At 42.8% G+C, this 24,398-nt stretch overlaps 1 protein-coding gene across 1 annotated transcript in view; it reads left to right on the top strand.

The window, feature by feature from the left end:
- VEZT (vezatin, adherens junctions transmembrane protein) overlaps window positions 1-24,398 on the top strand; it is a 105,737-nt gene that overhangs the window by 66,991 nt on the left and 14,348 nt on the right. The window contains exons 7-12 of the mRNA XM_048501547.1: window positions 5,352-5,369; window positions 12,396-12,432; window positions 15,828-15,983; window positions 19,531-19,651; window positions 22,159-22,243; window positions 22,335-22,425. Of these exons, the coding sequence (XP_048357504.1) occupies window positions 5,352-5,369; window positions 12,396-12,432; window positions 15,828-15,983; window positions 19,531-19,651; window positions 22,159-22,243; window positions 22,335-22,425 (508 nt within the window). The remainder of the gene's footprint in view (window positions 1-5,351; window positions 5,370-12,395; window positions 12,433-15,827; window positions 15,984-19,530; window positions 19,652-22,158; window positions 22,244-22,334; window positions 22,426-24,398) is intronic.

The raw sequence follows: 24,398 nt of genomic DNA, 5'->3' as shown, positions 1-24,398 counted from the left end.
TTTCATCAGTTTCCCTATTTGATCTGTGATTCCCTTGATGTATGGTAGAAATATTGTACCTGTGGTGGGCTGTTTCTCCTCAATCTTCTGGGTTTCTCTTGGTCATAAAGCTCTTCTGATTTCTGTTGTGGAGTAGCCATTAGCCTGCAGAGCCCAGTCATAAGAACATAAGAACAAGCCAGCTGGATCAGACCAAAGTCCATCTAGTCCAGCTCTCTGCTACTCGCAGTGGCCCACCAGGTGCCTTTGGGAGCTCACATGTAGGATGTGAACGCAATGGCCTTCTGCGGCTGTTGCTCCCGATCACCTGGTCTGTTAAGGCATTTGCAATCTCAGATCAAAGAGGATCAAGATTGGTAGCCATAAATCGACTTCTCCTCCATAAATCTGTCCAAGCCCCTTTTAAAGCTATCCAGGTTAGTGGCCATCACCACCTCCAGTCAAATTGATTGATTTCATCAGGGAGGTTCACACATTCGTTTTGCACGGTCTGTCAGAATTTTATTATACCCCTTTTCTGTTGTGGATTGTGGTTGGAGTTTTTGTGTAGATACCGGTCTCTGTGTGTTGGTTTTCTGTATACTGTGTGGCCCGGTTGATGATTGGGTCTGCGAAAGACCAAGACATCGAAAAAAGGCAGTTCTCAGCAAGGCACTTGCAAGGCAAGTGAGAAACCGAGGTGGTTTGTCATTCCCTTCCTTTGCAGAATCTTCCTTGAGGTCTCTGTTCCAAATATCAATCCTGGTTGTTTCCGAGATCTGACTAGTTTGGGCTATACCGTGCTTCCTTTCCTCCCCAACTTTCTACTGGTAAATGTTCAGGGGATTCAGTTTTGGAACCTGGTGATGAGTGAAATTCTTGTGATGGCAATTTGGACATGCAGTTAGAATAATCAGTGAAACATACCATGCGCTTAAAAAAAAATAACACGGCCTTTCTTGTCATGTTCCACAGCTCAGGATCCACGTGGTGTATATTCAAGGCAAGTTGTGAATGATCATGGATGTTTTTAAGCAGGTCAGCACGAAGAACCTGTCTTCTGCCAACATGTCCAGCCTTCTCACAGGCGGATTCGGGTACCATCACAACTTCACTAGTGATTCTCCATCAATGTCCATCAGCAAGCTCTTCCCAGCCTTGTTACAGTGCTTTGGCATAATCCTTTGTGGGTATATCGCTGGCCGAGCCAACATAATCACGTCAACTCAGGCTAAAGGACTAGGAAACTTCGTCTCCCGCTTTGCCCTCCCAGCTTTATTGTTCAAAAACATGGTTGTCCTGAATTTTGCCGATGTGAATTGGTCCTTCCTATACAGCATCCTGATTGCCAAAGCATCAGTGTTCTTCTTAGTTTGCATCCTAACATTATTGGTAGCCACTCCAGAGAGGCGATTAAGCAAAGCTGGACTGTTTCCCATTTTTGCCACTCAGAGCAATGACTTTGCACTAGGATATCCTATAGGTAAGAAGCCATTTTTAAAAATGTGTTCTTGTCTTTTGTCATTTACTTTGCAGTGGTTCTTAACCTGGGGGTCGGGACCCCTTTGGGGGTCAAACGACCCTTTCACAGGGGTCGCCTAAGACTCTCTGCATCAGTGTTCTCCATCTGTAAAATGGATAAAGGTTAGGGTTGGGGGTCACCATAACATGAGGAACTGTATTAAAGGGTCACGGCATTAGGAAGGTTGAGAACCACTGTTGTAATGTGTTTATGCTTGGTATTCAAATGAACTGTTCTATCTCCTTATGAAGTAACTACTGCTTGATTCTGATAATAGAAGACTTTCCTCAATATTGCTATCTTACAAGTAGCGTGAAGCAACTTCATACAAATAAAACTTCAGCTATACACTTTTCTACCAAAAGGTACAAGTAGAATTGTGATTCCATCTGCCACATTCTGGCAGATTAAGAATACTCTGTTTGGGTCCTAGTGCCCACCTAGTTCTGTTAGGTAGATGCTGTAAAACTCGCCCGTTTGCCAGGGCTTGTGTGTGTGTATGGGGCGAAGGGTGAATGGCAAGCATCTTTTGAGGTGGAGGAAGAGATTTGGGGTCTGTGGTTCTAACTGGAATTCTTAGCGATTATTGTGAGCTACCTTGAACCACAAGGAAAGGCAGAAGCTGTGAATGTTTTAACAAATAATAATAATTTCAGGGGGAAAGTTTATTCATATACTTTGGTGCCAATAAATAAATTATAAATGTTGTGCCAAATGCTCTCCATCTTGTGTAAATTAATGATGTTTGCATAATGTTCCTCGCTTAGATCATTACAAGGAGGAACAATGAGCCAGAGAAGATTTGTTAGCCCTGTTTCTCAAGTTAAAAGGTTGGATTGAGCAGAAAATCTCTTCTGACAGAAAACGTTTCTGTCCACAGAACATGATATTCTTGCCTCCCACTTCTCTCTGCAGCCCAAAACTCCTCATGAAAGCGACTCTTAAGGGCAGCATGAGCAGGAAGTCGGAAAGAGCAGGGAGTTGAGAGGCAAAATATCCACCAGTGGAAATTTTTCACTGGATCCAGCTGAGTTGTGAAGAGGGGAATGCACGAACACAAGAAACTGCCTTATACTGAATCAGAGAACTGGTCCATGAAAGTGAAGATTGTCTCCTCAGACTGGCAGTGGCTCTCCGGGGTCTTTCAGGATAAAGTCTTTCCCATCACCTACTGCTTGGTCATTTTAACTGGAGATACTGGGCATTGAACCTGGGAACTTCTGAATGCTGAGCAGATTCTCTGCCACTGAGCCATGGCCCCTCCCATGATGTTGCGTTCTGCAGCCCGTTGATATTTCTGCATTTTTGAATAATCATATAGTATGCATGGCCCTAAGTTTAGGTCAAAGAACGCTTGTTTGAAAAAAATATGGAGAAATGTCAAAGACCCTTTGTTAAAAGTGTTGAAAACATTGCTTTCAAGTGGACAGCAATTTGCTTGGCTGGTGCGCCTGTGGTTTCTAAGGTTTCTATTTATGATGTCCTTGGGCAAGGGCATGTATTTTATGAGACGTTTACAGTCCTTGGACTGGGAGAGGTAAACTGAGAGTCTCTGGTGCAATGTGGAAAGAGCATATTTACTTGGTTAATCCAGGTGGTTTCTAGAGGTCCTCATTAAGTGATCCTCAACAGGTTATTGTTAAGGTTCTGTTGCGTAGTCTTTTCACATAGCTAATAGCATAGATACTGTGAGTTAACTCCTATTCAGCTGAGTGGGCAAACCGGTAAATGTAATGAAATGTTTCCCTTTGTGGAGCAAAGTAACGCTCTGACAAAAGACACCCAATAAAGCTCCTTTTCCCCCTCTTCTGCAGCTAAGAAGTACTCTTCCTTCTAGAGACATGTATTCTGTGATCTGTGGACCTTGTGTAGCAATACTTTCCTGATTCCCCCATCTTCTATAGTCCTCTGTCCCCTCTGCCCATGAAATTTTGTTCCTGGATGGTAGTGGACCCCCAGGAACAGGAAGAGGGCAGAATGGAGGACTGCAGTTTGAGGGGGGGAATGGGCAAAAATTGCCTCTCTCCCTTCTGAAAACTGTAGGGCCATTAAGTCTTTGGAGCTGCATGGTTGGATATATGACAAGTATTTTTACAGCACAATCCAGATGTTCCATAAAAAAGCTGAGGCTTTCCTGAGAGGCAGGTAGGTGCCAAACCTTCCCCACTGCTGGAAAGCTCTCTATATGGCCCAATGGACTTCACACCATTGTACACAAAGGTGGGCTAGCTGGTGGAAGTGGCTTTAACGGGTTGGAGCTGTAAAACCCTGGGCGGGAAGCCTACCCCAATGCTTGGCTCCACCCTACAGGAACACTCCCGGGTCTCTCGGTTCTCTTACTTTCATGCCGGCATCCATTTCCCTTGGAGATGCTGGCCTCTGACAGCCAAGAGTGGCCCAGACTTCTTGGTTTCACCCACTGCAGAGCTGAGGGGTGGCTGGACACCAGCACATTTGCATTCATCCACTTACGTGGTGGGGAGGACAGATTTCGGCGCCAAGGTCCCATGCCACTCCTCGTTCACATCTCCCCCACCCCAATCTGATTGGGCTGCCCAAGAGCTACCCTGTAACTTTGTTAAGAGTGTTGGCCTGTTACATCTCCCTTCCTCCCCAGTTTCCCAACAATATCATTTATATATTGTCTCTAGGGCCCTTCCGCGACATGCAAAATGATGCATTTTCAAACCACTTTCATACAACTGTTTGTAAGTGGATTTTGCCATTCCTGACAGCTTCAAAGAGCACTGAAAGCAGTTTCTGAAAGTGCATTATCTCTACATGTGCTGAATGGTTTTAGGACACACAAACACCCAGACCATATTCATTTTGTGAGCTGTAAATTTTCTGATTACAGACTTCCTGTATGCTCTCTTTTTCAGGATCTCATTTTGCCAAAAAGAAATTGTCTGCGTTTTTTTTAAGAGAAATTTGTATCTGCAGTTTCTGTAAACACTGGTTGGTGGATCTTTGTGACACTAAAACCCACCACCACCAACCTCCCCTTGGGCTACCAGTTAGCTTTGTACAGAATTCAGAATGTTGCTATTGACTTTTATAGCCTCCACTTGGCTAGGCCTGTGCATCTTTTAGCAGCATCTTCCCCATATAAACTTTGTACTTTGAGATCATCAGAGAAACTTTGCTTCATCTCTGTGGGAGCATAGAGGGCAGGTACCCTTTTCTGGGGGGGGTATTACAAGGGTGGAATTCTGCTCTACCCTGGGTCTGTTCATATTTAGCCTTTAAAAAAGGTCAAACAATCATCTATTATTTCTTTATTACCAACTGTCTAAAATTAGGCTTTTAAATGTAATTTTAATGTGCTTGTATTTGGAGCTATATATTTAATTAGCTGTCTTGTATACCTGTGGATAAAAACGCAATCACAGAAGTTTTAATGTAAGAAATACTCAGTCTGTATCCTACCATCCTGCTTAGCAAAGTTTGAAGCCTTCTTCCAGGTTTAGATTACCTTTGGCCCCTTCCGACATGCAAAATATCGCTTTTCAAACCACTTTCACAACTGTTTGCAAGTGGATTTTGCCATTCAAGACAGCTTCAAAGGGCACTCGAAAGCAGTTTGAAAGTTCATTATTCTGCATGTGCAGAATAAGCCTTTAATAGGCATTTACAAAGTCAGGAAATTTAGTACTGGCAGAACCAAGAACAAATAACCAAAGTTTTCCAGCACATGCAACAGGAAGTTTGGCGACCAACACAGCTTCTTCAACCTCATTGTTGTATGACAAAACTCCCAAGGAGGCAAAAGGATAATGAGTAGGAAACAATGAAAAAAAAATGGGCTCTTAACACTCATTAAATGTTGGGGTCTGCCTTCCAACAACAGCAGTGACTGCTTTTTCCAGTAGAAAGGCCTCTTTTATCTGAGGCTCATTCCACACATGCAGAATAATGCACTTTCAAACTGCTTTCAGTGCTCTTTGAAGCTGTCTTAAAGGAATGGCAAAATCCACTTGCAAACAGTTGTGAAAGTGGTTTGAAAATGCATTATTTTGCATGTGTGGAAGGGGCCTGAAGAAATCCCATAGGAGCTGGGAGAAGGCATTGAAACTTTTTTCAGAGCAGAGTGGTAGGACACAAGGCTACCTGCTTTTACGTGGCACTGAGTATTGAAGGCCCATGAGAGTGAAGTTTAAAAGAGTCCAATCACGAGGTTAGAACCAAGAACAAAATCTCCCACTCTGCTATGGGAAACTTCACTGGGTAATTTTGGGGCCAGTCCTTACACTCCTGGCCTAACCTCCCTTACTGGATTTCGCTGTCAGGATAAAACGGAGGAGAGGAAGAATCATATCAGCTGGCGGGTGTCCCATTTTGGAGAAAGATAGGATAGAAATGAATAGAATTCCATAACTGAGAAATGAGGCATGATGGACCAATTACTTGAAGCCTTACACACACACACCCTCCATGGTCTGCTAGCATGTTGTGTTGTCGTGCAGATACCATTTCCTCATCAGTTCTGGTGTCTGAGGGTTGACAGTCAAGAGGCCAGTCGGCCAACCCCTCTTGGTTAGTGGAGTTGGATTTAACCTCCTAGACGCCCCTCAGTTGTCAACCCCTATTTTATATATACATAATCTTCCAGTTGAAGGTGCCGAACAACGTGGAAACACAAAATAATCTCGCCAATAATTTGTGCATGGGTTTTAGTGATTAAAGTGCACTCCCTCCCAGGATGGTCCTTTGTGATGGAACATGCCATGCTAAAATACTTTATCTCCAGCTACTTGAACTCTGTCTCTTCCTTTGCAGGCCGCGGCATTTCACATACTTGGTTCACCTTCTGTACTGTTTGTTCTGGTTGCTTCTTGTATGCTTTTTGAAATAGAACATCACCTGCCTGTACTAAAGAGCATCTGTAGCTTTTAACAGGTGTTCTGGGGCACACGCCCTGTCTGACAGAGCTTAATGTTTTGGCTTTGGTCCTGAAATTTACTGCATTACCAAGTAATTGCTTCCAAATAAAGGAATGATGAGTGCTTATGCCAATAAATATGCCAGCTGAGATGTTTTGACTCCTCCCGGTAGCATAAAGAGCGATCTTTAGTAGTTCAGTTTGCAGCAGCCAAATACCCAGAATCTTACATTGTTAGGTTCTTGCCCTTATAATTATTTGTGTGTAAAATTAACATCCAGGCTGCGTAACTTATGGCAATCCCAGCAAAGGGGGATTTCAAGGCAGAATCTTGAGAAGCTTGGTGGTTTTTGCTATTGCTTCTCCCTGCAGAGTCTTCCTTGGGGAAGTCTTCCTTCCAAGTACTCAACTCTGCTTAGCTTCCGAGATCTTCTGAGACCTGTGTCATACCTTTTCCTCCCACACACCTTACAATTACAAGTTGGTAGAGTAATCAGGTTGGAAGCTAATGGCCTCATCCTTTGGAGCACAGTCTTGACTCTTTTATGCCTCGTAGTTTCTCAAGTGGATCTAGGCCTTCCAGATAGTCTGCGGTCTGGCGCGGATCACAGTCTAGGTTGCTACAAGCAACATGTGGTGGTGGTACCCCTGTCTTGCTGCATTTCCTGCAATTCCCAGGACATCTCCACTGACACCCCCCAGAATTCACCATTAATGGAACCCTGGTTGAGAATGGCTGGGACTGGCAAAAGGATTGGGTCACTCCCAGAAAGTTTCTGTAGCAGAGTGCAGATTTGAATCTGGAGTCTTCCAGATCCTAGTTTGGAGCTCAAACTTACCGGCATTTTTGTGGCTTTAATAGGCTGTTGAACAGTAACTCAGCAGCTTGTTTTGGATTAGTCCTAAAAGTGCTGCATGGTATCAAAGTGCCCAGTGGTGCCTCCTGGCCCGGCCCCAAGCGGATCACTCCTACAGGGTAGGGGCCAAAAGAACCCTTCAACATTGACAGAAACTTAAGCTTGAAGGCTAGTAAAGACAGTTGGCAGATTGCCTAGAACTCTACAGTGCCGCTCAAGGGGCTTTCCCTACTAAGGTCGCACTCAGTTCCCCTTCAGTGGAGGGCGTTCGAGCTGTCCCTACAGCAACTTATTGTGGCCCCAGTTCTGGAGAGGGGTGGAGGCGGGGAACTGAGACAAAGCAATGTTGAGCTCGGTGACCGGTGATTCACTAGAGGCCGAACCCTAGAGTGAGAAGCCAGAGTACATGACTCTGTCAGTGGGGAAGCTTCCCCTAAAGACAACGATATAACCAATGCTTCATGGGCATGCTTTTATTATTTTTGGGTTTTAACACCCCCAATATACTTGGGCAGGGCAGAGGTCAGATTTTTCTGCTAAACCTGGGAGCTTCCTTCAGGTTTGTAGAAAGATCTGTCTTGTCATTATGACTCCAGTTCTCAGATAAGTATCCACAAGATTTGGTGATGTTTGAGGTATTGTGTATACTGATGGAAATAGAATTGTGTGGAAGAGTAGGTGTTTGGATTGATCTGGCAGAGTTACTTTTATGTTCTTATGTTAATGGCATTACCATATTCATTTGCTAAAGTTGGCATTTAATAACAACACCAAGCGGAGCATAAAGTTGCTGATTCTGCTGAGAGGGTTTTCAAGGTAAGAGCTATTCAGAAGGTGATTTGCCTCTTTTTTTCCTGGAGTTCATCATCACCCTGGACTACCAGACTCTGGAAATCAGATTAGCGCGGCAAAACTGAAACCCGCACGTTTTAAAAAATGGGCATTTACCAAATTTGCCAGTAGTAATTCAGCCATTTAATAGGGCAATTATAATTCCAATCCCTCAACAGAGGCCTTCAAGAAAGAAAAAACACAACCAAACGGCAATATAAGAGCCTTGGGAAAGCTGAGAGAAATAATATGGTGTCCCAGGTGACTTTTGAAAGTTATTGGGTAGAAAACAGCAATGGAAATGAGTCTTTGTTTAGGAGGAATAGTGTGTGCTCTGGGAAGGTATGCTAGTAAGGAAGGGATTGCTTGAACAAGTTGGCACATGAGTTCATACAGGGAGAGGAGATCTTTTCAGATATGTGAGGCACAGATATGGTAAAAGCAGCACTTACTTTGAAACTGGATCCAGACATATGTAATTAATTGGTGGCTGGCACAGGTGTGATAAAGAGATAAACAGCATGTCGCAGTAGCTGTTATAACTTCTATCTGTACCCTGCAGTTGAAACTTCCCAAGTCCAGATAGAGTTCATTTTCAGTAATTGGTTCCCATCTTCTAACACATGTGGAGACAGTTTCCGATTGTCGTTGGTAAAACATGCCTGCTATTTCCTGAAGCACTTCCCTGTTTTTCTAAAGTTACACACTGTGGCACATAGTGAGAGCTTGCACTGCAGAGTTTGCCTTTTAAAAGTGTCCTCAAAAAAACAAAGCTGGAGCGCATTCTGATAAGGTATAAAGTGACCGCTTCACCCGCATATTTAATTCAGGTTTCATCAATTAAAGATTTAGTAAATGGAAATTCCTTGCTAGGCGCATCACCTACTAATAAGTAAAATGTGTGAGAGGTAAAAAGAAATAAACCATTTGTGCATTTCAGTGGCAGGATTGCAAGCCTTAAGCGCTGATATGAAATATGGGAAGCAGGAGGAGCCGTGGATTTTCTGGAATATGGAACTGTTTGCATACTTCTGTTTTTAGAGAAGAAGAAGAGGTGGATTTATATTCCTCTTTCTCTCCTGTAAGGAGACTCAAAGGGCTGACTTGTCTCCTTTCCCTCCCCTCACAACAACAAACAGCCTGTGAGGAGGTAGGTGGGGGTGAGAAGGAGGCCCGAAGAACTGTGACTAACTTAGGTCACTCCACCTGGCATGTGGGAGTGTAACAGGCTAATCTTAATTCCCCAGATAAGCCTCCACAGCTCAGGTGGCAGAGCGGGAGAATAAAACCTGATTCCTCAGATTAGAATACACCTGCTCTTAACCACTATGCCACTGCTGCTCCTTTTAGTAGACTCTCTGAACAAAGGCTTTCATTTGCTGATTCAGGTGACTTGCCCAATAACTTTCCTGCATGGGTGGTACATGGCTCCCAAAAGCAAGTGAAAACTCCTTGAATGCAATGCCATGCAATTAAAACTGTTACATGTCACTGTGTAATCACTGTTATGAAAATCCTTGTCAGCTGAGCTGTTTTCTATTTTGAAACTTTTTTTTTTCTAGTTGAAGCTTTATATCAAACCACATATCCAGAATATCTGCCCAGTACATTTACCTGAATTAGCGACCGGATATGTCTTATGGTACTTTGTCCTCATAGGATTTATTTTCTGTGAAAATGCATATACAGAAAGCGGTAAAAACTCAGGGACAGTCCGACTTCCTCTCTCAGCTAGATGGAGATCCTGGGGCAATTACAGTTCTTAGGGTGCTGCCAGAACCCCATTGTATTTATGGTCTTCATAGAAGTGCCTCAAATTTTCATTCTTGCACAAAAAGGTTCCAGACTATCTGGAAAGTTCAGATGGACTTGCCAGTTTGCGTTTTTCTGGCTTAGGCCTTTTATCTGGGACTTACCATGGTGGGCCAGATAAAGAAACTGGACAAAAGGTCTCTTTCATTGCACTAATTCTTCTTAATGCAGCTAAACTGTAAGTTTTATTTTCATTCTTCATTATTGTATTTCTGTAGAGTTTTCCCCTCAAAATTGGTAAAGTCTTCTTGAATTTTTCTCTCATAGGGTGATAAAGTATAGATTTGAGATACACCTTAGGAGTTATTTTACTCAAGTTGTAAAATTAACATCAAAGGCGTGTTGTCAACTGATCTCGCGATGTTTACAACTCTGTTTGCAACCCTGTTACAACATGTCTAGTGAGCACACTCACACATCCTGAATAAAGGCACTTTCAATCTACTCTCAGTGCACTTTGTAACTGGATCTTACTCGCGTGAAATGGAAAAAAAATCTTCTTGCAAACAATCTCACTAAAGTGCATTAAAAGTGGATTTAAAAGTGCATTATGTAGAGCATGTGAAAGTGCCATCTATGTTAATGGCTTGTGCATCGTTTTGTCTTTGGAGGACAACTTTCTTCCATTCCTCGGTCACAGTCCCAAATGCCTCTTCCCAGTTGTTTCTCATGGGGACTCACGATCATCCTGAGCAACACACATGGGGGTTTGAGAATACTGCAACAAGAAGGAGGAATTAGTGAAACCCCCCCCCCCCCCTCGCAAAACGCAGAAATGTTAGGCGTGCTTGAGCACCCAACATGAGTAATAAGACTTTAATTATTATTATTACTTTGCACTGGGCCTGCATGAATGTGTATGTTTTCTTCTTTTTCTTAACTGTTATGATGTCCCAAGCATTATCTTCATGTATTAGCACGTCCTTAAATTCGGTGGAATCTCCAGCGATATTGTGCCCCAGGAAATGATCAACAGTCCACCAGTGGAGCTTGATCTACCTTTTTTGCCCATCTCTCCTTTCCTGTTAGGATTTTTAAAATTGGTAGGTTCTGAAAATACGAAGTACTTTATATTACTGTATATAAATTAGGCTTTTCCAGCACATTTTGTGCTGAAAAAGCCCTCGACTTATACACAAGTTTATTATTTTTATTTATTATTTATTTTATTGCGTTTTAGGCAAAGCTGTCCCCGGAGGGAATCCTGGAAATGAGTGTACAACAACTCTTAGACAATACAGTTGAATAACAATTAAAATAACATATAAAAAAAACAACAATAAAAATCTCCTAGTACATTTATCAAATACAGACCTAAGTCAAAATTAAATTAAAATTCAAGATATAAATTAGTTGGTTAGCGGTCCAGCGTCTCGATCAAATAAATCCCTCCCCTCCCTACGATAAAAGGGAGGCATGGTGAGAATCACAGTGATGGATTTGCAGGCCCGGATGTTAGAGGCTGACCTACCAGAGCACCTTGGCGGCCGAATCCTCCAGCGCCCGGTGAGGCTCTTTCCAGATGCACAGGCCGCGAGGAGCTCTGCAAGGGATCCCAAGAGGTCTCCGGACAGCTGGAGGAAGAGCTGCCTCCACCAGGCCGGGCCAGGGCTTGTGAAGGACCTGGGCCCGTGGTGAGGCCAGCGCCGATGGTGGGGAGGGGCCAGGGACCACCAGTAAAATTGGCCTCGCCCGATCGGAGAGAGCAGCCTAGGGACATATGGAATTGTGACGCGGTCACCGAGAAGCGAGGTGTATTTTAAAAAAATATTTTAGAGTTTGTAATAGGTTGGCCTCCAGGGGCAGCAGCTTTTAGGCTAGTGGCTCCCAGGTCAAAATTTCAGGCTATCATCAGGTGACTCTCCTGATGATACAATACCAGCGAGGGTTTGGTAAAGTTTGGTTCAGGGGGTCCAAAGTTATGGGCCCCCATTTAACGGGGATGCCCTATCCCCACATTGTTTCCAATGGGAGCTCATTGTAGGTGGGGCTACATTTTGAGGGTCCATAAGTTTGGACCCCTGGAACCACACTTCTACCATTAAATCCTGGGTGGTATCATCCAAGGATAATCTCTTTCACTGATACCAGCCGGGATTTTGGTGAGAATGTTTTGAAGGTTTAGGGGGGTCCAGAAGTTATGGATCGCCAAAATGGGTTCTCCCACCCCCATTGAGTTCTTAAATGGAAGCTAATAGTAGTATGGGGCTATTCTCTTTTTGAGGGGTCCATAACTTTGGACCCCCCCTGGAACCAACATTCACCAAACTTGGGTGGTATCATCAGGGTCTCCACAGAAGATATTGTGAAATGTTATACTGCTAACATAAAATATTCCTCCCCTGACAGGCACCCTCAAATTACCTCCCCAGATTCTTCCTTTAAAACACCCCTTCTGGAGTGGATTTAAAGGGAGAATCAGCGCTTACCAGAAGCTGCTGCATTTTCCACCCTTGACTCTATATACGACTCAAATAATAAGTTTTTCCCAGTTTTTTTGTGGTAAAATTAGGTGCCTCAATCCTATATGTGGGCTCGACTTTATACACGTAAGTATATACAGTAGCTCATATCAGGAACTTGACAATGACTATAAACATTCCTCTTTATTTTTTGATACAATCCTGAAAGCTTATCACTTTTGAACTGGGCCACTTTTTATTTGGTATAAATGTGGAATAAATATCTTTTAGATAATAGTGCCATTTGAATCGAGTAGAGTAAGTGAAGCGTTAGATTCAGTTCTATTCGAGAAAACATAGTCAACATTGACAAATGTGTTTTCTGTTTGTACCTGGTGTGTGTCAGCATGTCCGCTGTATATTCAGTGAACACCATAGCTTTTGCAAAGGGAATTTGCATTTGTGTAAGTTCAGGAATTTCTGGGGAGTGTGGAGAAAGTTCTTGGATCTCTAACTGACTTCCAGGTAAACATCCATTTGTAAGCTTTTCAATCCTAGATCTCTTCCCAAATGTTAGCAGTACAAATCACATGAACACACAGTGAGACATGCTAACAAATGTTTCTGCAGTGTAAGTGTGGAAGCAGCTTTTGAATTTCACTCTTTTCCTTCCAAATACAATAATTGCAAATCAGAGGTAAAAGGTGGGTTTGAGTGGGATTGAGAGAATTCAAACGTTGTCGTAGGAAATTATTTAACACTGTCTCAACACAAGAAGAGAGACTGAGCTTCTATTATCAGAAGCCGCTCTAGTACTTCTGTTTTCACATTTAATTGGGTCTACATTAATACCTTTGAGAAACCTAATTGTGGCAAAGCAACATCTCTATGTGAGGTCTTTTGCTTAATTTCCTTCTCTTCTCGATTGTTACACATTGTCAGTTTCAAAATTTTCCATGCAGACTATAATCCAGAACACTTCTGATTCCCTGCGGAAATCCCTCAGCATTCTAAGACTGCTGAGCTTTCGCATTGAATTATGTTTCCATTGTAGTCAAAGATCACTAATAGGTAGAGGAGTGGGTAATCAAACCCAGTTCTGACCACTTGCTTACTTTTTTTTTACTCACTAGACAGGAAAAGTTATGTGTCTCCTAACATACTGCTTGTTGTTTTTATTCAAGGACTTTTTATTGAATTTAGCCTTTAGGTTGCAGGCTGCATCACAGGGGATTAGATACGGGATTTGCACCCTGTAACCTCGTGGCGCTTCTTCCTTCTTTCTTTCAGGTTATGTTGATGCCGCTTCTGTGCAGGAAATGGTGGAATTATTGGACAGTAAGATATAACAACACTTTCTAGCCAACCACACCAGTTTAGCAAACTATGCATTTCTCTACGGAGTCTTTCCGAGAGTTGCGGTCCTGGCGTGGCTATATTTTGCAACGCAGTTTAACATGGAAGTTGAGGATTAGTATGTGCACTGGAACGCTTATAACTTTCGGGGCACAAATGTAGGGAATTAGAGTATTCCCTCTATTAACAAGGAACAGTTTTGTATTGCAAGCATTCCTGGTTCCTCTTATGACACTTTTCTCAAGATAAAGGCTGCACTCCTTTATCTTGCAGAGCAGCTGCAATGGCATAGTGGTTACAGATGCAGGTGTACTCTAATCTGGGAGGAATCAGGTTTGATTCCCCGCTTCCTTGCAGCCTGAGCCAGTGGAGGCTTATCATAGAGAATTCAGATTAGCCTGCACACTTCCCAACACATGCCAGCCTAGGTGACTTTGTTAGTTCAGTCAGGGTGGGGAATCCCGCGGTTCTCCAGATACTCTCGATTTCAGGAATTACAATTCCCATCAATAGTTTCCCTACCAGCATGGCCAATTGGCCATGCTGACAGAGGCTGATGGGAATTGTAGTTCCTGAACATCTGGAGAGCCGCAGGTTCCCTACCCCTGGGTTAGTCACAGTTCTTCTGAGCTCTCTCAGCCTCTCCTGCCACACAGGGTATGTGTTGTGAGGGGGGAAGGGAAAGGAGTTTGTAAGCCCTTTTGAGTCGCCTTACAGGATAGAATGGGAGGATATAAATCCAACTCTTCCTCCTCCCTCTTCTTCCTCCTCCATCCTGGAGCTTAATGTGATTGAGCCCTTGGATTGGGGATTGCCAGATTTTTTTTTTGAAAGACAGCTTATTTTAAGTAATGGGACTATCTTCCCTCTTACCTGCCAGTTTTGTTTTTAGGACACTTTTACGCTGCCCTATAAACAAAAGTTGGACTCAGAAAAGTACCAGAAAAGAAGCTATCAACCTAAGAAACGCAAATAAATTCTTATCAAATAAAGTCTTTAAAAACAAAGCTAGAAAACCCCTAAAGCAGATAATTTGACCATCTTTTTGTGGACTCCTTAGGGCAGGGGTTCCCAGCCTTTTGGAGCCTGTAAGCACAATTGGTATTCTGACACAGTTGTGGTGGGCACAGTTACAAAATGGCTTCCACAGCAGGTGCAGCCACTTACAAAATGGCTGCCGCAGCTTATTTTCAGCCATACATAGTAGACCCTTGAGATGTGGTGGCAGCTACTGCTAAAGCAGTGTTCTTAAAAATCTGCACAGCCAAAGAGCAGACTCCAGTGGCCAATCAGAGGCCTTGCTGGGCTAAAGCCCCACCTGACCCCACTCACTTTCTAAAAATACTTGGTAAGCGCCAGGAAAGTTGTTGGCGGGCACCATGTTGGGGATCCCTGCTCTAAGAAATGCATGAGATATTCTGGGGCAGCTGGAGAGCTACTGGCAAGTTATAAGGTATTTGCTGGAAACCCCTGCCCTGGACTTGAGTTTGGTGCCTGAATTATTTAGTCCTCTCAGAGGTTTTTTTTTAAGAGTACTCATTGTGTTCAGATTATTTCTTCTTCAGACCTTTAGGCTCTTCTCATATCTGATTCATGGGCCACTTTTTCTGTTACTGTTTTATGTTGGAAGCTGGCATTCAGCAGTCTCCCAGTACTTAAGGCTAAGATTTATTTGCTACTCGTGTTTCTACCAGCTTAATTTTTTGTCAAGAAAAGGTAGTGCTCTAAGACCATGATTGCCAGCCTTTTTTAGTATGAGAAGACCCTCCCCCCATGATGATAGTTGTTCTGTTTGGTTGAGAAAATACATAATGGCTAAAAGATGCCAATGACCCTTTGCCAGGGCTGGAGTGAGGGGGAACTGCGACCGGGGCATGCATGCACCCTGCACCCCTGTCATGCCCCAGAACGCCCCTGCCGTCCCCCGCACCGGCAAGTACCCGGGGCAAGAGGCCCCCGCTCCCTGCTACACGTCTGCCCTTTGCAATAACTCTGTGGCCCACTCAGGGTCCTTGAGCCCCACGTTCAGAACCACTGTCTCAAAGGGGGAAAAACAATCATGTGACAATGTGACAATTTGAGGGGGAAAACAGTCAGGTGACAATTTGAGGGGGAAAACAGTCAGGTGACAATTTGAGTAACTAGCATTTTTACAAAGTTCTTGTCATCTTGTTTTCTGATTGCAGATTACTTCTGGAATGGTAATCAGCACTTTTGTCTCTGCCCCCATCATGTATGTTTCTGCTTGGCTCTTAACTATTCCATCTATGGATCCAAAGAAACTGGCATCAGCAATCCAAAATGTTAGCTTTGATATTAGTATTGTCAGTCTTGTTTCTTTGGTAAGTATCATATTATCAAAATTGCATTACTGTGGAAAAAAACAAGTTAGGCCGGGTGAGAACCAATGGTTAGAATTTTGGACAGTTGCTGGAACACAGGCAGCATGCTAGAAACTGGAACGATCATATAATCTAGATCAGGGGCATCTAACTCTGACCCTCCAGATGATCCTGGACTACAGTTCCCATCAGCTCCTGACCTAGATTGTTAGTTGACAGACTGTCTAAAAAAAATTAATGACTGTCAGTCTATGAAATTAATGAGTGTCTGTCTGATAATGGGAAATGGAACTCGTTGAACCTGTTACCTTTGAACAAATGTCCTAGAACCCATTTCCTTCTTCCTCAGAGCATCTCTCCCCCAAAGCAAAGAGTCAGCACTGACTTTCTTCTGCCTCATGGGAGCAGAAAGAACCTCAGCCAAACATAAGAGGATCACCTATATGTTCATCAGCTGGGCTGATTTTTGCATTGAATTATGTCTCCATTATAGTCAAAGCTTCTTTCACAATAAGGAGGTGCTTGACATGAATCCTCCAAACATCTGGTAGAGCTGCCCAACGTTTTTGTGATAGATCCCAGTGCATCCTTCCCCTTGTGGTGGTCATTTTGTTGTGATACCCGTTTTCTGTTCTCAAAATTCCAAAATTGCCTACATGTTTGGGGATCCCTGCTGTCTTTTTAAGCCTCAAAATGGTGGCTCAATATCCCTCTAACCTTCTGTCAGATGGGTATTGAAGGTACTCCTATAGTTACATCTCCATAAGCATCCTGGTCTTGTGAATGGTAGAATAAGAACTTAGTAAGAAGAACCGGTCAATTCAATAAGCCAGTTTGTTTCTTAAATATCAAGTGTGCTGTACTTCAACAAGTCAAGTGTTTTAAATGTGGTATTTTCCCTCAACAGCTGCATAGTGTGTGGGTGTTGGAAAAGTATGTGGATGAAGATTGTCCATGCAGTTTTCTTACCGTGTGTGTGTCTGGTGGGAAGCTTAGTGTGAATGCAGCAGGCCCAAATTTCTTGCACACAGTAAAATAAGAAGATAATATTAGCTTCAATGTATTGTCGAAGGCTTTCACGGCCGGAATCACTGGGGTGCTGTGTGGTTTCCGGGCTGTATGGCCGTGTTCTAGCAGCACTCTCCTGACGTTTCGCCTGCATCTGTGGCTGGCATCTTCAGAGGATCTTCTGAAGATGCCAGCCACAGATGCAGAGGATCCTCTGAAGATGCCAGCCACAGATGTAGGCAAAACGTCAGGAGAGAATGCTGCTAGAACACGGCCATACAGCCCGGAAACCACACAGCACCCAAATATTAGCTTCCTTTCTTCGTCTTAATTCTCTTGACATCAGATGGCTGCTTTAAGGTGAAGGAATTTGAGGTTTCAAACAAAGGTCAATCAGACTGTGTAAGACAAACTTTATTTATTTAAAACGTTTATATCCTGCTCTTCTACTAAGTTTAGGGGAGCTAACAACAAGAATTAAATGCTAAGAACATCTGTCTAAAAAGATGCCTCATAAGTATAGATGCTAAAACATCAAATGACTGTAAATTTTTTCAATGAATTCCTGTGCAGTATATGGTTTATTCCAGTGAATTCTGTCTGAGTTTAATTCTTAGTATCTAATATAGATGAACAATAATATTTTATAAGGATTTTATAATTAGCTTTTTAAAATCAGAATGCTGATTCAAATAAAAGAGTAGTCTTCTGTGTTCCCTGGAATTTCTTAATGAAATCTTAATGAAATGCCTTTAAAGGCAAAGAAGCTCCTTGAATCCATCTTTCCGTATAGTGAGCATGTATGAGGCCACAATGGTCCCAGCTGCAGAGAAGGATTTATGCAGGAACTAAATACATTACAGTTTAGAGCCTCAGATTATGAGGTACCTCTAAATACATTTTAAAATACCTAAATTTTACTGTTAGAATAGTACAAATTTTGGTAATGCTCTGGGCCTTGGCATAGCTTCGGGCCTTGGAAAGTCTTAATTCAGCCCTGCTGGTGAAACATCCGATGTGAATTGTGCGTGCTCTAAAACACTTCCCCAGAGATCTGTTCAACATTCGTCTATATAAAAGGTTGCCTGAAGGGTGGTTTTGTTATGCTGTCAAGACATAGCTGACTAGTAATCTCATGAAGTTTTCAAGGCAAGAGACGTTTAGAAGTGGTTTAGAGGTATCATTACATGTAGGCAGTAGTGGAATTCAAATAATTTAACAACTGTTTGTTTACAAGCACCCTTTTAACAACCAGTTCTGCCGAAGTGGTGCGAACCTGCTGAATCCCGCCACTGTGTGGTTCATTCCTGCCCTGGATTTCTTGTCTCCCATCTAAGTACTAAGCAAGACTGACCCTTCTTAACTTCTGAGATCTGATCAAGATCAGAGCATTCCTAAAGGTAGAAAGTTTGAAAAGTGCTGAAATAAAAGAAAGGTATGCATATCTATATGATATATTGTAATGCTTTTAAAGGGAAGAAAACCATGATATTATCTGTATTTCAGGTGTGGTCCCTTGCTGTCATTGTTCTGAGTAAAAAATACAAACAGCTTCCACATATGCTCACAACAAACTTATTAATTGCTCAGGTCAGTACTGTATTGAATGCAAACAGTTTTGTCTTTAGAGGATTTCTTGAATAAATGATTGCTTACTAGCTAACAGAGGTCTGGAAGTATTAGTGTTTAGATATTTCCTTTCATTGTAAAATTAGTATTTTTGTTTATCTATTTAAAACATTTATTAGCCACCTTTCTTCCATACAGTGCTCAAGGTAACTTACCATATAGATGAAATACATAAAATAAAATGTATAAAATCCATAATAAATGGCTGGAATAAAAATAGAATATTTCTCTGTTGCTAAGTTGAGATCTTTCTTACTGTTTGCTTTCTCTCTGGTACTTTACATTTAAGACACACAAGATCTACAACATGTTGATGCAGTACATGAATTAATTAGAAGAATTTTGATCCAGCGTGGTGTAGTGGTCAAGAACAGGTGGAGTCTAATCTGGAGAACTGAGTTTGATTCCTCACTTCTCTACATGAGTTGCGGAGGCTTATCTGGTGAACCAGATGTGTTTCTGCACTCCTACATTCCTGCTGGGTGACCTTGGGCTAGTCACAGTTCTTCAGAACTCTCTCAGCCCCACTTACCTCACAAGGTGTTTGTTGTGGGGAGAGGAAGGGAAAGGGGCTTGTAAGCCACCTTGAGTCTCCTTCCAGGAGAGAAAGGTGGGGTATAAATCCAAACTCCTCTTCAATTAAAAAGATGCCCTGAGGCTTTCCTTCTCCCCTGCCACTGATAATGGAATTCTTGTTTTAAGATGGCCAGCAGTGATAATGTGTGTGAAATATCTGCAGACAAGGAGAAGGAAGTGATATTTCATCAGACTAAGCATTTAAATTACATGCAAATTCTTGCATAAGTGTATGGTTTCATCCATTAACCATATGAATGAAGCTTGTCTACTGAGATTTCTTTGATGGGATGCCAACTTTAATCAAACCAACTCATTTTTAACCTTTTTTTAGTGTGTCACCTGCATTGGAATGGTGATATGGAACTTCACTATTGAAGAACAAAGTATCACTATGCAAATACTTGTATTCATTTTCCTGTACAGTGCACTTTATAGTGCTTTTCTGTGGACAGGTAAGTAGGAAAAAAATTACAGATCCTCATGCATAATTACAAATCTTTATACGCAGTGGGGATTTCCTCCCCTTAATTACGCTTCTCTGGCATTTCTCTTCCCAATTTTTTTGCATGCCAATCCACCTCTTCCATGGTCTTCTCAAGAGCAATATGTTCTTCCTTATTACTTGGGGTCTGCTTGGATTCTTTGCCTGACTCAGGGCCAAACTAGATGTGATGTCTCTTCCTTGACGGAGCTTATAATCATGTAGAGGAACTAACATTTCCAGTAGGCAATAGGGCAGCCTTTCTCCTTGTGTGAACCATTTTCTCAAGCGGGAAGAGCTGCTCAAGGTAGGGCAGGGGTGTATCTACAGTAAATAGTGCCCGGGGTAAGCAGTGGAATGCCCCCCCTTGTTGGCAAAAGGTAGTGAATTAGCAGGGGGGGTGGGTGGGCAAAATTTGAGAGCTTGCCCCAGGCAATTTCCCATAGATACACCCCTGACCTCTTTCCGGGGGGGTGGGGGTGGGGTGGGTATTTTGGGCAGTTCAGTCCTTTCACACACACGCACTGCCCATCATGTACCATCTTCGGAAGGATGGCCACTCACCACTTTTCCTCAGAGAACAGCCTCCGCTCCACATTTCCAGCCAGTGCCAGATTTGTGCTTGGAGGTTTTTGAGCAGGCACTGTGTGCGCTGGTGTGAGAGACAGTGGGCTCCGGTTCAGTCTCCGGGAAGGTCGGGGCGGGCTGGGAGAGCCCAGAGGGGGCTGCTATGGCTGGCGGAGGGGGCAGCGCCTCTCCACGTGATTAACTAAGTGGCCCCCAGGGACATGTGACTCCCCATGTCCCTCTAGCAGGCACGCAACTGAGGCGGGGCTTATATGCATCACTGATTGACTGATGTAACATCTGTTTGTCAGTTGGGCCTGGGAACCGCATCCTAATCTGAAGACAACATCTTGTCTAGTTTGGCCCTCGTGCATTCAGTCAGCTAGATTTACTGCTAATGCTCAATTGTACTGTTCCCCTAGCACATTTCTGAATGACAGGCACCTTTGAAATTCTGACACAGTGGTGAGTGCAGCCAGAAAATGGCTGCCGCAAGAGGCAGAGCCAGTTACAAAATGGCGGCTGCAGCTTACCTTTAGCCACACAGTGAAGATTCTTGTGTTGTAGTGCCAGCTGTTGCCAAAGCAACCATTTTTTGTAAATATGTACAGCCAATCAGAAGGGCAAAATCCCCACTTAGCCAATATCTGAAATACTTGGCAAGCACTAGGAAAGATGGCACCATGTTGGGGACTCTACCCTCACATTTTTTGTATTCTCCTTTGCATTATGGTTACATCCCTACTCCCTCTATAGTAGCTAATTATTTGGTTCCAAAAAAAATCCCAAACATAGAGGTTTCATTTTTCTGGCAAGATGTAATTCACTTCCATTAACCGAATACACAGGAAGGCTTAAAGGTATTCCCTGGAGTGAAAGAAACTATTCTTGTGTGCTTGGAGCTACTGAAACCATCCCACAAGTGTTATTACATTGTCCTCGACTTACAGAAGCAGGACATGATATTGGAATTGCTTATTAACTCTGCTGTCTTGTGCTCCAGTAATTATATAATTTTAAAATTGTTTTTGAACGATGTGTGATGGATAAGAGCTGTAACCAGATTTTTTGCATATGTTTCTAAATGATCTAAATGTTTATCGTTTTATTGAATTCCCTCATTTTTATTTCATTCATAATCCTTGCTGCCACTTAATAAGCTTTCCTCAATCAGTGCCTTCAGCAGTGCTTAGTGGCAGATACGCACGAGTACCATTTTCTCAGCGCTTTTGTATCTGTGGAAAACAAGAGCCTGAGGATCTCTTCCACTACATACTCTCCTGTCCTTTATATTCTGAAATAAGGAAAAGGTTTTTGGAGCCAATACTACCTAGGACAGCTTTTTTGTCCGATGATGAGAAACTGATTTTCTTATTATCTAATATTGATTCCTATGTTTCTTATAAGATGGCTCTCTTTGCCCTAGCGGCTAGGAAACTACGAGCAAAGTATTTAAAGCGCTGTTTGAACTAATGTTGTAAAGTACCGGAGATTAACTTAGACTAGCTGAAGAAGCTGCAAAAACATCTGACGTATTTGATGGGGCATTTTAATTTAGAGATTGCGAACACTAATAATTTATATTTTAATGTAAAACTAAATTATTGTTTTAATTTAAATTATTGTTTTAACTAAGTTACTGTTTTAACTGCATGTATTTTTGTATTGTTATAGCCAATGGCTCAAACAATAAATACTTGACTGACTGACTATTGAATGCCCTCATTTTTATTTCATTCATAATCCCGCCAATTTACCGTTGGAAGGGATCGAAAATGAAATAAAAATTTGAATACTTCTACTTTCGCCCTTGTATCTATGTGACCTTCATTTGGACAAATCTGCTTCCCCGAAAAACAGCAAACTGAGTTTCTCTGTTGTGTCTCCCTCTGACCCCTTTCTCTCCCCCAGGCCTCTTATCCCTGTCTTTGCTGCTTTTGAAAAAAAAAGAAGCCATAAAGCTCCCTGTTGGAATCATCATTATAATTGGCTGGGGGTAAGTGAGCAGAGAAAAACCCTCAAGAAAAATCTATTGAAAATCAATAGCCAGTGGCGTGTATGTTTGAGCTTGCGTTTCCTTATTGCAGAATCCCGGCAATTCTCGTTGGAATCATGTTAGTGTCTGGTGAACGAAATAAAGATGTCATTGATTCTGCATTTTTTTATGGGAAACTTCAGGTACAGTTATGGTTCTCTTCCCGACTTTTGTTGGCTGTCTTTTTTCAATTTTCAATTTTCAATTTCAATAAGCCTTTATTGGCATGCAGAACATACAATATAAATACAATTAAAATTACTAGATAAAACTTCACACTGGATCATAAGTTCAGTTCACAAACCTCAGCCAGAAACTTTGCCACTGCGAGACAACAGTCAAGGTCATTACAGTTTAAGACCATATTTACTTTATCAAGCTCTGTAAGGGTTTTCATAGGCTTATTCCGCACATGCAGAATAATGCACTTTCAAACTGCATTCAGTGCTCTTTGAAGCTGTGCGAAATAGCAAAATCTACTTGCAAACAGTTGTGAAAGTGGTTTGAAAACGCATTATTTTGTGTGTGCGGAAGGGGCCATAGAGTCAATGATTTGTAATAATAAGCTGGATCTTGGATTCTGGTAAAGTGGGCAGTGGAGGAGAATGTGCGCAATGGAATCCAACTTCCCTGGACTGCAAGGGCAAAGCCTCTTATCGTTTGGTAGACCCTTGAGTCTTCCTCTATGGAGCGGGGATGGCATAATGTTAAATCTAGCCATCATGTAGCCATCAACCCTATATATAGGGTTGGATAAGCGCTGCAATATAGTAGGCTGGGTTTCCCTGCACAAATGGAATTGCCACGTTCATTGGCGGGCTGTCTTTTTTCCAGGACAGTTGTCATGGACCTATATGCGATTCTTCTCCTTAAAAGAGAGTGTTTTGTACTACAGGGCAGTTTTTACTCAGTGTATGAAGGCTTCTCCAGAATTGGCTTGGTGAGGTTTCCTGGAAAGGGAAGGCTACAGGAAAAACAGTGTGCCCATAGATCAGTGGTTCTCAACCTGTGGGTCGGGACCCCTTTGGGGGTCGAACGACCCTTTCATCGGGGTCGCCTAAGACTCTCTGCATCAGTGTTCTCCATCTGTAAAATGGATAAATGTTAGAGTTGGGGGTCACCACAACATGAGGAACTGTATTAAAGGGTCGTGGCATTAGGAAGGTTGAGAACCACTGCCATCGATATCTATGCAGTTGATTTTTTTGGTGATCTCTCTTTACTGGAGGTAGTGCTTCTGCTTGAGGAGAGCATGCTTTTCTCCAGGAATCTGTGGTTAAGGAAAAGAATTATTTCTCTAGCCAATGTGTCAATTTCTATTCCAAAATACTGAGTGGAACGTGACTCTTGGAGGGTCACTGTACCTTGCTGGATATTACCTATGACTAATTGCAACTAGTGGGATAGCAAATCCTTCTGGCGCGTGCCTGAATCTGTCTCAAAGTTTTAAAAAGGAAACTGCATCAATGGCAAATCAGCCAAGAGAAGCAAGAAATTGAGGCACAGAGCCTAGTAGGAAGAGGAGAGAGAAAACGTGCACCTTGGTTGGGGCTGGTTCATGCATGCTAGTGTCAAACTTCTTAGTGCTTAGCAACATTGCAGCTGAATGCACATAGGGTAGAGACAATGGGTAGGTACTACAATATACAGTGTTACACATACCAGTGTAACTGTAGTTCACGGAGTGGTTTTCTGTGGAGACACACATTGAGCCTTCGCAGGCCTGCTGTGGAAAGATTTTTTAAAGCTTTCTGGCTGCTCTGCAGGTCTGGAGAGCACTCCTTCCCCCTCCCCTTGGGAAGGAAGATTCCCATCCAAATGGTCAGATGATGGGATGGGGAGGAGGACTCTTCCCCCAACTCTCCTGCTGCCACCACAGCTAAATAAGGAATCCGGGAATACCAGTTGCAGCACGGTAACAAATAGCAGCCCACGGTTGGGTAAGAACGAAGGATGTGTGTCTGCGCAGAAGCCCACTCAGTGAACCACAGCTACACAAGGAGATGCAACGCTGTATTTCATCTTTGTGGGTATTCTGTTCAGTCCCCATAGTGGAAGACCAGCAAGCTCAAGTACCTAGACCAGGGGTAGGGAACCTGCGGCTCTCCAGATGTTC

The sequence above is a fragment of the Sphaerodactylus townsendi genome, linkage group LG06 (genome assembly GCF_021028975.2).
Source record: "Sphaerodactylus townsendi isolate TG3544 linkage group LG06, MPM_Stown_v2.3, whole genome shotgun sequence".
In the NCBI taxonomy this organism is placed as follows: Eukaryota; Metazoa; Chordata; class Lepidosauria; order Squamata; family Sphaerodactylidae; genus Sphaerodactylus; species Sphaerodactylus townsendi.
Note: the sequence above shows the minus strand (reverse complement) of the source record. Positions and strands in the feature narration are given on the sequence as shown.